The sequence below is a fragment of the Chaetura pelagica genome, unplaced genomic scaffold (genome assembly GCF_000747805.2).
Source record: "Chaetura pelagica isolate M959 unplaced genomic scaffold, ChaPel_1.0 scaffold221, whole genome shotgun sequence".
NCBI classification, from domain to species: domain Eukaryota; kingdom Metazoa; phylum Chordata; class Aves; order Apodiformes; family Apodidae; genus Chaetura; species Chaetura pelagica.
In genome coordinates this window covers 11,698,454-11,710,268 of record NW_009952533.1, presented here as the reverse complement: position 1 = coordinate 11,710,268, position 11,815 = coordinate 11,698,454, and the positions used below count along the sequence as shown (strand labels likewise).

General features: G+C 40.6%; 1 protein-coding gene across 1 annotated transcript; it reads right to left on the bottom strand.

Moving 5' to 3' along the window:
- Nucleotides 1–461: 461 nt before the first annotated feature.
- Nucleotides 462–11,815, bottom strand: COQ2 (coenzyme Q2 4-hydroxybenzoate polyprenyltransferase; the record flags this gene model as incomplete). The annotated part of the gene is made up of 6 exons (XM_010009012.1): nucleotides 462–694; nucleotides 7,865–8,053; nucleotides 8,493–8,626; nucleotides 9,310–9,395; nucleotides 9,635–9,756; nucleotides 11,717–11,815. Coding segments are annotated over 6 exons (786 nt in total), but the record flags the coding sequence as incomplete, so codon positions are not given.

The following is an 11,815-nucleotide window of genomic DNA, read 5'->3' as shown; positions in this document are numbered from 1 at the left end:
AAGATAATTTTAAGTACTTTTCTTTTGACTTATTCTGGGCCTCCCATACTCATGAAGTTCTGACTGCTTCTGGACATCTAAGGATGAAAATTGTTACTGCAATTCTTTCACACAACAAGCTACGACTCAAACTAAAAAGTATTTATGCAATACATGAGAACACCACACATGTAGAGATTTTATTTACATCCTGAAGTCACTCTGCATTTCCCACATGCTTTCACTAAGACACATCTCTTTTGTATGAAATTCCAGGCTCACAGTCTTCAGAGCTTGACAGAAGTTTCCACGTACTACACAGGACTAGCAGAGTAGCTTCACTTGTTGAAGCTTCTATGGAGGCTAAAGTCCTTTAAGGATAATCAAAACTTGCATTGTAGGATAACATAATTTGCATGCTTTTAGAAACAAGAATGTTTTCACCAGCTTTTAGAAATAAACAGTATAAAGCAGATACACTTATGTTAAAATTTTTTTCCTTCTTACAGTACTTACATTTTATCTGGACTAAAACATCAGTAATTTACAGTAATTTCAACTACCTGCTTTCTAAAGGCTCTTCTACATTTTTTGAGTCTTTTCGTTTCCACAGATTTCCAAACACAATCCCTGTGAAGAGCAGAAGTCCTACAGTACGATTTGAAGCAAATTTCTTCCAACAGTCTTCAGGTTTGTCTATGTCCAAAGTGTAAATCTGCAAAAGCACAGTATAATATTCTAGCATTATTATTCTACGGACTCATAAATACTTGACACACCACAAAGACACACAAAAAGGTCTTCAAAAACTGTATCATCAATTCTGGCCTACCCTTACCTCCACAATAAACAGGAATATTCTGTGCTTACAAAGGATTTTTTGCATAACTGGCATCTATGTTTACCTGACAGATTTTTTCAACACACATCAGAAAATTCAAGGATCACATGTAAACACAATTCCTGGACCCTCTAAATGAAGGACTGTATTAATAGCCAGGATACCAGTGTGTTTAGTTTGATATTTAAAAAGTAAAAAAATCTGGGCATGTAAATAAGTCTTTTTGAGATTTTCCTCAGTAGGTAGCCACCTAATTCTTGAATGGGAACTTTAAATAAAAATAAAACCACCAAAACCTGCCTTGCTCCTTTAAATTTCTGCTGTGATGTCTTGCTCCGTGTTTCAGCAGAGACAATGGACTGGAAAGCCAGCAGTGAGCCAGGCTAACTGGAATGCACAGGAAGGTTCTCAGCCCTGCCTCATTAACACAGGGCTGGTTTAGTCCAGTCACTCCATGTTAGGCCTTGCAAAAAAATTATCAAGACACCCGCAACAACAGTTAGAAGCAAGGCTTGCTCAGCTTGGCAGCTGTCTGCTGAGAATCTTAACTAAAAGCAAAAAAACCCCACACAGTGCAGCCAGGGCAAACTTACTGAAAAATGTTCATGGAAACAAAGCTTGGATAAGTCTTGAGAAGAATGACAAGATAAAAAGTTAAGCAAAACAAGTAAAAGGATTACTAGAAAAACACCCTCCAAAACCTCAAAATGTGCAATTCAGCCTTTGAAGAAATAAAAATGGAAAAAAAGAAGTGAAATCTTCCCTGGGAAACCCTGTTCCCCTGCCACTTATGGTTGTGTAGCAGGATGCTCTGCCTCAGTGGGCCTCTGTGGGAAAAGGACTCGACATTTGCTCTACTCTCTGTGCTCTCTGGTGAAAAACAACTACCAGATAAGCTGGTCCAGGCCATGCTGTACCTCAGTGTTGGAAGACACTCTGGAGCAGCTGGGCCCAGACACAGAGAGAAAATCAGAAAACTGATAAAGAAAGAGACAGTGTTTGTATGTGATAAAAAGTCTTTTGCTAAGCTAGAAAGAGCTCTGAGAAAGGAGAGGAGGCTTGGCAGCCAATGACTGACAGTCAATCACTTTATTCTATAAAAGCACAGTCCCATTCTTGACTGGGTGGGATTCTTGCACACTTTCCCCATGGGGTGTGTTTGATTTCCACTACCCGAGTGGGGACGCCCCTCAAACAGTTACTGCCCAGAGGCTGAGAGAAAGGGAGCTACCCCATGGTCGTCAGGGAGGGTAAGTAACATCAATCCCTATTTCATAATGAAGCCAGCTTTAAACTACTGCTTTAAAATATTGTGTTGGTTATTGTTCTAGATGTAGTGAATGTCAGTAACAAGTAGTTGCTACAGCACTTACACTGTTGACTAGAGTGTAGAGGATATTCTGATTTATGTCCTTTAGTCCAGTTGCCTAATTGTTGTAATTTACAATAAAATTTTGCTTTGTGTGTACATACACTCTGGCCTGCCATCCTAACCCCATTCGGGACGACTGGCACAGCGAGCAGGGGAGCAGACAGTGATGGCAGATAGTTTTGAAAAACAAGTAAAGGGTTTAACAGAGTATCTACGGAGGCATGGTATAAATATTGAATCTGAAGACTGTTGGTCAGCAGCCAACTGGTGTGACTGGGAGAATATTCAAGCTAAAATAGATAAAAACAGAGGATCGTTAAAAAATACAAAAGGAAAAGGTATTATTTGCCATGTGTTAGGGCAGTGTTTAAAAGCTGCATGGCAATGGAGAGAACAAATACTAAAAACAAATGATGATTTGAATAATGAAATAAAGGAACGCAAACAAGCAGAACTGTCCCTAATGTTGCAAAATGAGCTATTAGAACAAGAATTGAAAGAATCCAGAGAGAAGGGTAGACTTTTGGAGGAGAAATTAGAACAAGTACTACTAAAACCTCCTAATCCTCTGGATGTTAATAAAATAAAAAAATTAATAGTATCAGCAGAGGATTGGGACTGTGGTATTTGGGAAAGCTCTAATGAAAGTAATGATGAAAATAATGGTGATGAAGAAGAGGAAGAAACAACTGAACATTCAGCTCCCACAGAGGAGGAAATTCCTGAACTAAAACTGAAACCCAAAGTTAAAATCAAGGTATCAGAAGGACTTGAAGGAGGCCAGAGGAGAAGTATAGTTAAAACTGCTTCCTGGGACCCCCTGCGATTGTCAAATTTACAGGAGAAGTACGGGCGAAAAGCAGGAGAGTCAGAAACTGAGTATTTGTGGAGAGTGAGCCTCACAGGAGGAGACAGAATACTGCTAGACAGCAATGAGGCTGATGGGTATTGGGGTCCAGCAGTATTACTAAGTCTTGGACCTGAACCCAACAGCCACCCCCATTCTATAACCAGTCGGGTTGCCTATTGGGCAGGAGGGATAGATATCATGGAAAGAGGAGAACCAGCCTGCATACCTATACAGTCAGCTAATGAACTAGCCACTGCTGTTACAAAAGCAGCCTGCTTGCAGGCAATGCACGACCGTGCAGATGTAGACATTCCAATTTCTGCTGAAGTAAATCCTGATATGTTAAGACCTCTCCTGAGGGGGGCCCCAACAGCACTGAAAACATACTTAGCAGGGCGCCGGGATGAGATTAGTAGGGATCTGGCTCATAATGAGGCACTCCAAGATGTCCAAGCCCCAAGAAAGCCAGTCCCCACTTGGGAAGAAATCTTGCATGATATATTAAATCATGTAAGAGACATGGGCTGGTTGGATCCCAGAGACCCAACTCAGCCCCCCGACAAAAGCTCAAAATGTAAAAGGCAGAGACCTTCCGAGACTCGGGTGAGAACCTTTAAATCTAATCTCCCTGTGATGAAAGACAAAAAGAAATCAGAGCCTTTTCATTCACAAGAGCAACAAGATGAACTGTGGAGAACTGCAAGTGGCCTTAGGCACTCCCAGTGCAGCCTTAAAGGGACACCCCACTGCAATTATAGCAGATATAGTGAAAGCAGTAAAACAAGGAGGGAACAGGGAAAAGGAGGACTCCCTGCAGGAGAGATGCAATCTCTGATGTGAGCTCTTAAGCAAGCTTGTGATGTTGAGAAAATTCAACACCACCAATCCACACAAATTCAAGGACCTTTTAACCTGTTAGTCAATATTAAGGAAGGCAATGCTCCTCTAGCTGGAATTGCACAAAAACTGACTATACACAAATGGTAGGTATGTGTTTCAGGAATGATGGATCAAATGAACATAACAGAAAGACCAACAAAAACTACAAACTTACTAATATATGTGATTTTTCCTTCTTTTTAATGGGGTAACCTGTTCGGACTCTCCCTGCCGAGACAAGTCTCTGCTTTCTCTTACAGTGTTCCTGTCACGACCTGGGTAGAGCAACCCAGGGAGATTCAGACTGGACCCACTTGCTTTCTAAACTCCTGCTCAGAGAAGAGCCTTATGTGGTTGACATGCTGGAGGGAAGGGAGGCCATCCAGAGGAACCTGGACAGGTTTCGGAAGCGGGCCCATGCCAATCTCATGAAGCTCAGCAAGGCCAAGTGCAAGGTCCTGCACCTGGGTCAGGGCAATTCCAAGCACAAAAACAGGCTGGGGGGGGGAAATGGTTTGAGAATAGCCCTGAGAAGAAGGATGTGGGGCTGCTGGTTGATGAGAAGCTCAACATGAGCCATCAATGTGCACCTGCAGCCCAGAAAGCCAATCATGTCCTGGGCTGCATCAAAAGAAGTGTGGTCAGCACATTCAGGGAGGTGATTCTGCCCCTCTGCTCATGTGAGACCTCACTGGAGTACTGTGTCTAGTTCTGAATCCTCCAACACAAGAAGGACATGGAGCTGTTAGAGCAAGTCCAGAGAACGGTCAGAAAGACAATGAGGGCTGGGGCACCTCTCCTATGAAGACAAGCTGAGAGAGTTGGGGCTGTTCAGCCTGGAGAAGAGAAGGCTCCAGGGAGACCTTATAGCAGCCTTCTAGCACCTAAGGGGCGCCTACAGGAAAGCTGGGGAGGGACTTTTTACATGGGCATGTAGTGACAGGACAAGGGTGAATGGCTTTAAACTGGAAGAGGTTAGAGTCAGGTTAGACAGCAGGAAGAAATTCTTCACTATGATGGTGGTGAGACACCGGAACAGTTTGCGCAGGGAAGTTGTGGATGGCCCATCCCCGCAAGTGTTCAAGGCCAGGCTGGATGAGGCTTGGAGCAACCTGGTCTGGTGGGAGGTGTCCCTGCCCATGGCAGGGGGGTTGGAACTGGATGATACTTAAGGCCCTTCCAACCTTAACCATCCTATCATTCTGTGATTCTTTGTTCACCTTTCTTATGTACACCTTATACCAGATGGTCTTCCTAGTGACATCAGAGAACACTATCCCATAAAAAAAAAAAAAAAAAAAAGAGATAAAAGAGATACAACAGGCATATTGGGAACAGGACTAAGTGTATTAAACACTTCTGATGCAGAAACACTAAGTGTGGTAGTGAAGTATTTCAGTTCTATGGATCAGCCTTTGAGATCTTCTTTGTTAGCTTTAGGAACAAACTAATGGCTGGCTTCAATCCTTTTTTTTTTGTTTTAGGAATATTCACAGTGCTAGTCACCAACAATTGGCTGATACTTTGGGAATTGCTCAAAATAACATATCATTAGCACTAAGCTTTATCCAAGCTCAGTTATGGGTGAAATCTACTGCTGCTGCAATAATCAGAGAAGGAGAAAATGAGCTTTGACCTAGGGAAATGAGAAAGGATCACTCTACATCTTTTGAAAGGAAATTTCAGTTGTGGTGGCAGCTTATTCACTTTACATGCAATCAAGACAACAATAACATCTCTGCATCCACAGTAACCATTTGATCATATGCCATGTGATTGTATATACTATCTATCCTATTGTGGCATCAGGAATTGACAGCAATAACACACATATACACAAGAACATCCAGTATGGGCTTTCAAAAACAATCCCAGGGATGACTGACAAACAACTGATATTGATGCTTGTATTGTGAAAGAACAACACAAATTTATATCTGAAAGCAACCCTTTAAAAGCCCAGCCTCTGTTGAGACACTGAGCAGAGTTTTTGTTATTCTGAAATGTACTCTGATACTCATCCCAAGTCAGTTTTAGTGTATATTGGGAAATTATGTATATGCTTAAGAACCATTGTAGTGATTTGACAATAGATAACAAGAAACTTGATAACCACTCAAATGTATGTATTTGTAATTTCATCTGTGTATTAGGATATTACTTCAACTACTCCATACCCTCCAAGGTGTACCAGAATATAAAAGCAGCAATGTGCAACACCTCCAGCAACACCAAATCATCAACACCTATCGGAATGGACATCACTTTGGCTCAAAGACTGCTGAAACATCCTCATTTACATGAACTGATAGAACAAATGAAAAAGGAAAGTCAGAAAAACCTTTTTACTGTGCATCATGATGCAGAGAAAATACAACCATGCTCTGGAATGAATGAAGAAGCAGGGAGAACATCAGTGGTGGGAAATCTGGTCTGGATGGTCACCAACTGTTACTGAGACTTTGAACTTAATATTAAACCCTACCACAGTCTTGCTAAAATTGGTATAACTACGTCTGGCTTTAATAATAACTGGATGTTTAAAGGTATGGTTTATGAACTGAGGCTTAGCACAACTGACCCCACCTCAACATTGGTTATTAATGATGCATAGGAATTGATGTTTCTTATCTTACTTGATTTGACGACAACATACACATATATAAGGGACACTTTTATAGCATGGAGGCAAGAGGTACCTGCATTACCACTTCATGAGGTAAAGATGATTGACTGCAGTCATGGGGGTGGAGTGTAGCAGGATGCTCTGCCTCAGTGGGCCTCTGTGGGAAAAGGACTCGACATTTGCTCTACTCTCTGTGCTCTCTGGTGAAAAACAACTACCAGATAAGCTGGTCCAGGCCATGCTGTACCTCAGTGTTGGAAGACACTCTGGAGCAGCTGGGCCCAGACACAGAGAGAAAATCAGAAAACTGATAAAGAAAGAGACAGTGTTTGTATGTGATAAAAAGTCTTTTGCTAAGCTAGAAAGAGCTCTGAGAAAGGAGAGGAGGCTTGGCAGCCAATGACTGACAGTCAATCACTTTATTCTATAAAAGCACAGTCCCATTCTTGACTGGGTGGGATTCTTGCACACTTTCCCCATGGGGTGTGTTTGATTTCCACTACCCGAGTGGGGACGCCCCTCAAACAGTTACTGCCCAGAGGCTGAGAGAAAGGGAGCTACCCCATGGTCGTCAGGGAGGGTAAGTAACATCAATCCCTATTTCATAATGAAGCCAGCTTTAAACTACTGCTTTAAAATATTGTGTTGGTTATTGTTCTAGATGTAGTGAATGTCAGTAACAAGTAGTTGCTACAGCACTTACACTGCTGACTAGAGTGTAGAGGATATTCTGATTTATGTCCTTTAGTCCAGTTGCCTAATTGTTGTAATTTACAATAAAATTTTGCTTTGTGTGTACATACACTCTGGCGTGCCATCCTAACCCCATTCGGAATAGGTTGTAGAGAGGTGACTGGGCTGTGTTTTGATAAAATAATTTGAAAGATTGTTCAGAAGCTTCTACAACACTATGTTTTTCACACCCTTGAAAACCTGTCAGACCCTCAAGCACAGAAAACTGAAAACACTTAACAGACAAGCAAAACCCAACAGCAGCCAAGCCACAAGATACACCTTCAGAAATGCAAGTACCTCATCACAAATGCAATAATTAAGGAAAACCTAGCCCTTATGTTAGCTTTCTGAGCCCAGTTATTTAAGCACATGTTCAGAAATCTTGGATAACCCTGAGAATGTTTAGGCAGAACTAACATTAAAATAGTTACTCAGAAAGAAGTTAGAAGACTTTGGTTCTCCTTATGGGACTTGTTTTTCAGGTTTTTTTTTTGTTGTTGGGGAATTAATACAAGTTCAAAAGCACTCTTATTTCTTATCAAGAACTTTCACATGAAAAAAGTACAAACAAATCCATCAAACCTGGTGTGCTAGGTGAGCCCCTACGGCAGCCACAGCTGAGTAATATGGGAACGTCTGGTTACAGTTCATTCCTGTGATGCACAAACTCAGGAGCATTGCAAGGCTGAAGCCACTGAGCCACTGTTTCGTATCCTCCTTGAACTGTAATGCTGTTGACTTCACACCGATAATGATGTCATCTCTCTTATCCTAGAATGAAAGGATAATTGGCAAAAAATCCACAGTCCAGCTGCCACTTCATAAGGAAAATAAGAAGGGGGGGGCTTGCTTAAGATTTCAGTGCTTACTAGAAACCAAATTTAAGTGCACTTATAGGTCCCTATACTAAAATTTAAATTAGAAGGTTGGCCCTTAAGGACTGTTATAGCAGCCAAGAGCTAATATGGACATCAAAGTTATTTATGCAATGCAAATGTGTAAGCACACAAAATGTATTACACTTCCAGCTGATATGTACAACATTTGCAAACAGCAATAAAAGGTGCAAGGGCTGGGGTGTCTTTGGCGCTGTCTTAGCTCAGCTGATGCTGAAGAACTGCAACAGGTTGGTACTACTGTTTAACAATGAAATTGTAAAATAAACACAAAAACATACACAGGTGTCTAACATTTTCCGCTGTTATTCTACCTGATGTGCATAAATGGTATCATATACCAGAGTCCACATCACTCCAGCTAAGTACAAGGGCAAACAAACAGACCATTCACATGACCCTTTGATGGCAGACCAGCCAAGAAGAGCTCCCCAATTAAATGTAAGTCCTAAAAACACAAAGAGAGGGGGGAAAAAAGGAGAAAATAGTTACAAGATTGCCAGGAATAATCTAAAGTACATATATAGAATTAAATTACAGTGTACTCAAACAACAAGTCTAAAGTTAAAACCCTTAGATGTCAGTTTAACATATGACATCGGTATAACTGACTATAAAATAGTGCAGAGCAGGCAACTACAGTACTTCAAGGCTAAAAATGGCAATTTCTGTTGAAAAAGCTGAAGGCAGCTGGGATGTGGAGGCCAAGATGTGTTTTAGTAGCTCAACCTGAAATAGACCATCAGTTTTTTAACAGGAATTATTTTAGAGGCTGATCCACTGAAATGCAGGACAAGTGTATGCTTAAGAACTGTTCTGAGATAATCCCAAAACCAAAGCTGATGCTGAAATGACAAATATTTATTGTCTCCATCCCTTTCTCTTTCTACCCAACTGCATCAAAATAAGGAATTTATTTTTAACAAAAAAAACCCAGCCCAAACATCAACTTTTGTATATGTTATAAATTGTTTGAGAAGCTTGTGGGACAGTAGAACTTTGTTTATAAGGTATTATTTTTTTTCTTATCAAGTTATAAAAAAACAGATTGCTGAAGTTCAATTACTGATTTGTAAAACACCCCAAAAACTACATCTGAAGAAAACAATAGTAAAATGATTTCCAGCTCACCCAAAACTAACTGTGGCCAATATGTTATTCTCTTCATCAGAGGGTAGGTGATCACAAGAGACAAGGAGGCTGCTCCCAGAATAATACTGTAAAAAGTATAAAGATGTTTATTACTTGCCAGTCTGAAGACCACAATATATAGCACAGCATTACAGGAGCTGTACACAGTACTGAATTCATTCTTTTACTTTCAAATACAATTACACAACTAATATCCTCCTCCTTCTGCCTCCAACACCTTTTCTGATGAAAAACTCTGTGTTTAAACCTGGACACAGAATCAAATTTTTAAAAAAACAAAACCAACATAAAACTTATACATCACCTATAGTAATTCAGACACAGAAGCACACAAAGTGCCAAGCTAAGCTGTCCCCCAAGAAAAACGAAGGACTGAAAAGTGGATATATCTCCAGCTGCCAGGGGCCTACTTGCTGTCCTCACAACCTAAACATGGAAAGAATAACGTTAATACCAAATCCAACAGAACACATTCCAACTTATCTTGCAAACAAAAGTCACACCATTGGCATGTAAGCAGCAATATAAACAGAAATAGAGCTCAGAATGTATAAGATGGGGTTCCTTCAAGAATACATGAGCTGTATTTCTAAGCAACAGTGCTTATAACAGAAGCATGCAAGTTTGAAAAACTAGAGCAGAAATAAAATGCCACTTGTGTGCCATGAAAAACACTGTAGACGTCTCATATAGGAAAAAAATAAATAAATCAGACTTTAAAAGTTGTGAGCTAACTATCCCAAATTTGAGTAGCACTTCTGTGATTAAATGCTTTGAAAAGCGATTGCCATGTAAAATATCATAAAGATGTAGGGCTCCTCTAGCACACATAACCATTGTTCATAACTGTGAAAGGACAATCCTTTCTGAGATACAACAGAGTTCAGAAACTCTGTCTGGAACAAGAAATCATAGAAGCCACAGTGAAGAAAGAAACAAGTATCAGGGAAAAGCTAAACTGAAATGTATGGTTGAGTTACTTGCCAAAGGTGACCACTGTCAAAAGGAAAAAAAGAAAAAAAAAAAAGGACAAAAGTTTTGCTTGTTGATAAAAATGGGGTAAAGTCTATCCAGAGATGTTCAGAAGCCAACTTTTCACAGAACATTATGTATGTATAAAGAGTTCTGTATATGCTTTAATAATGTGAATTTAAACTCTTAGTTTTTTCTCCCCCCCAATCAGAGTATGTTAAATATCAGATGCTGCTTTTGCAGTTTAAACATGCACTTAATATATTTGTGACCAATTCTACTGCACATTGTAACCAAATGTAGCAGCTTTCACTTAAAGGAAACATTTCTCAAATAATCAGTAACAAATCTAAAATCTCAAACGACCAACACACGCCAACATCCTGGTATTGACTCGGCCTCTATCACACTTATTTTGGAGATACCATTTTAAGGTATGTAAGAGTGAGCTGCAGTGGGTATTTTTAAAACTTTACATCTAATCACATCATGTTAATGCACAAATGAATTATCAGACCCCTACCCTATCAAATATTTTAGCAAATTTAGTTGTTAACAAATTGTAAACCTTTCTAATTCTGATTTCTAATTCTAAACAATTCTGAACCATCCAAAGCTTCCACAAAACCTGTACTGATTAATTGCCTTCCCAACAGCACAAATACAAAAGTGCTGTAAGAAGAACTTCACATATCAGGTTGGTTCATTATCCTCTTTCTTGCCAGCACCGAGATCCAAAACCCAAGCCAAAGGAACATGAACAGAAAGCAGAACAAGCAGTGACACATCACCAAAATACTCCCGTCCATGCCTGCACCTGGGCATATTTCAGCAGCTGACACTGGGCACTGCTTTTTGCTTATTTCCCTCTTCTGAACAAAAGGGAGATTAAAGATGCAACATAACATAAGAGGATTAGCTCAAGTCTGGGCATGCTGCTCTTAACAGCCATTCTCATGAGGAAATCAACAATACTCCAGGAAACCCTGGACCTAAACATTAAAAATAAATAAATAAATAAATATTGTTTCTTGGGTGGATTGTTAACTAGCAAGTGTAGCAAAAAAAAAAAAGTTATTTTGTTCTGCAATGCAAAACAAAGTTGAAAAACAAACGTGTTCAAGTACTACCCAGAGGTGAAAACAACATCTGTTTTATCTGACAAAGACTTACTACAGTCCTAGAAAGAGAAGTGTCACACAAAACTACCTGTACTGCTCTAGGAGGAGACGTATACAAATCAATTGCACGCACACATCTCAGACAGAACCCTGGAGGGAGGAACTTCTGCACCTGACCCTGTGCCTGAACCCAACAGGAACCGCTGGTGCTGCTGGAGATGGATGGGCTCCTCCCTGGCTAATTAATTAACCCGCAGCTCACTTCCCGGGGCCTCCGCAGGGGGCCCCTCTACCTGTCTGTCATAGTCGCGGTCCCACATGTCGTTGATGGTGCCGCCGGCGCCGCGCATCAGGACGGCCCCCCGGCCGAACAGGGACAACAGCCGCCCGGA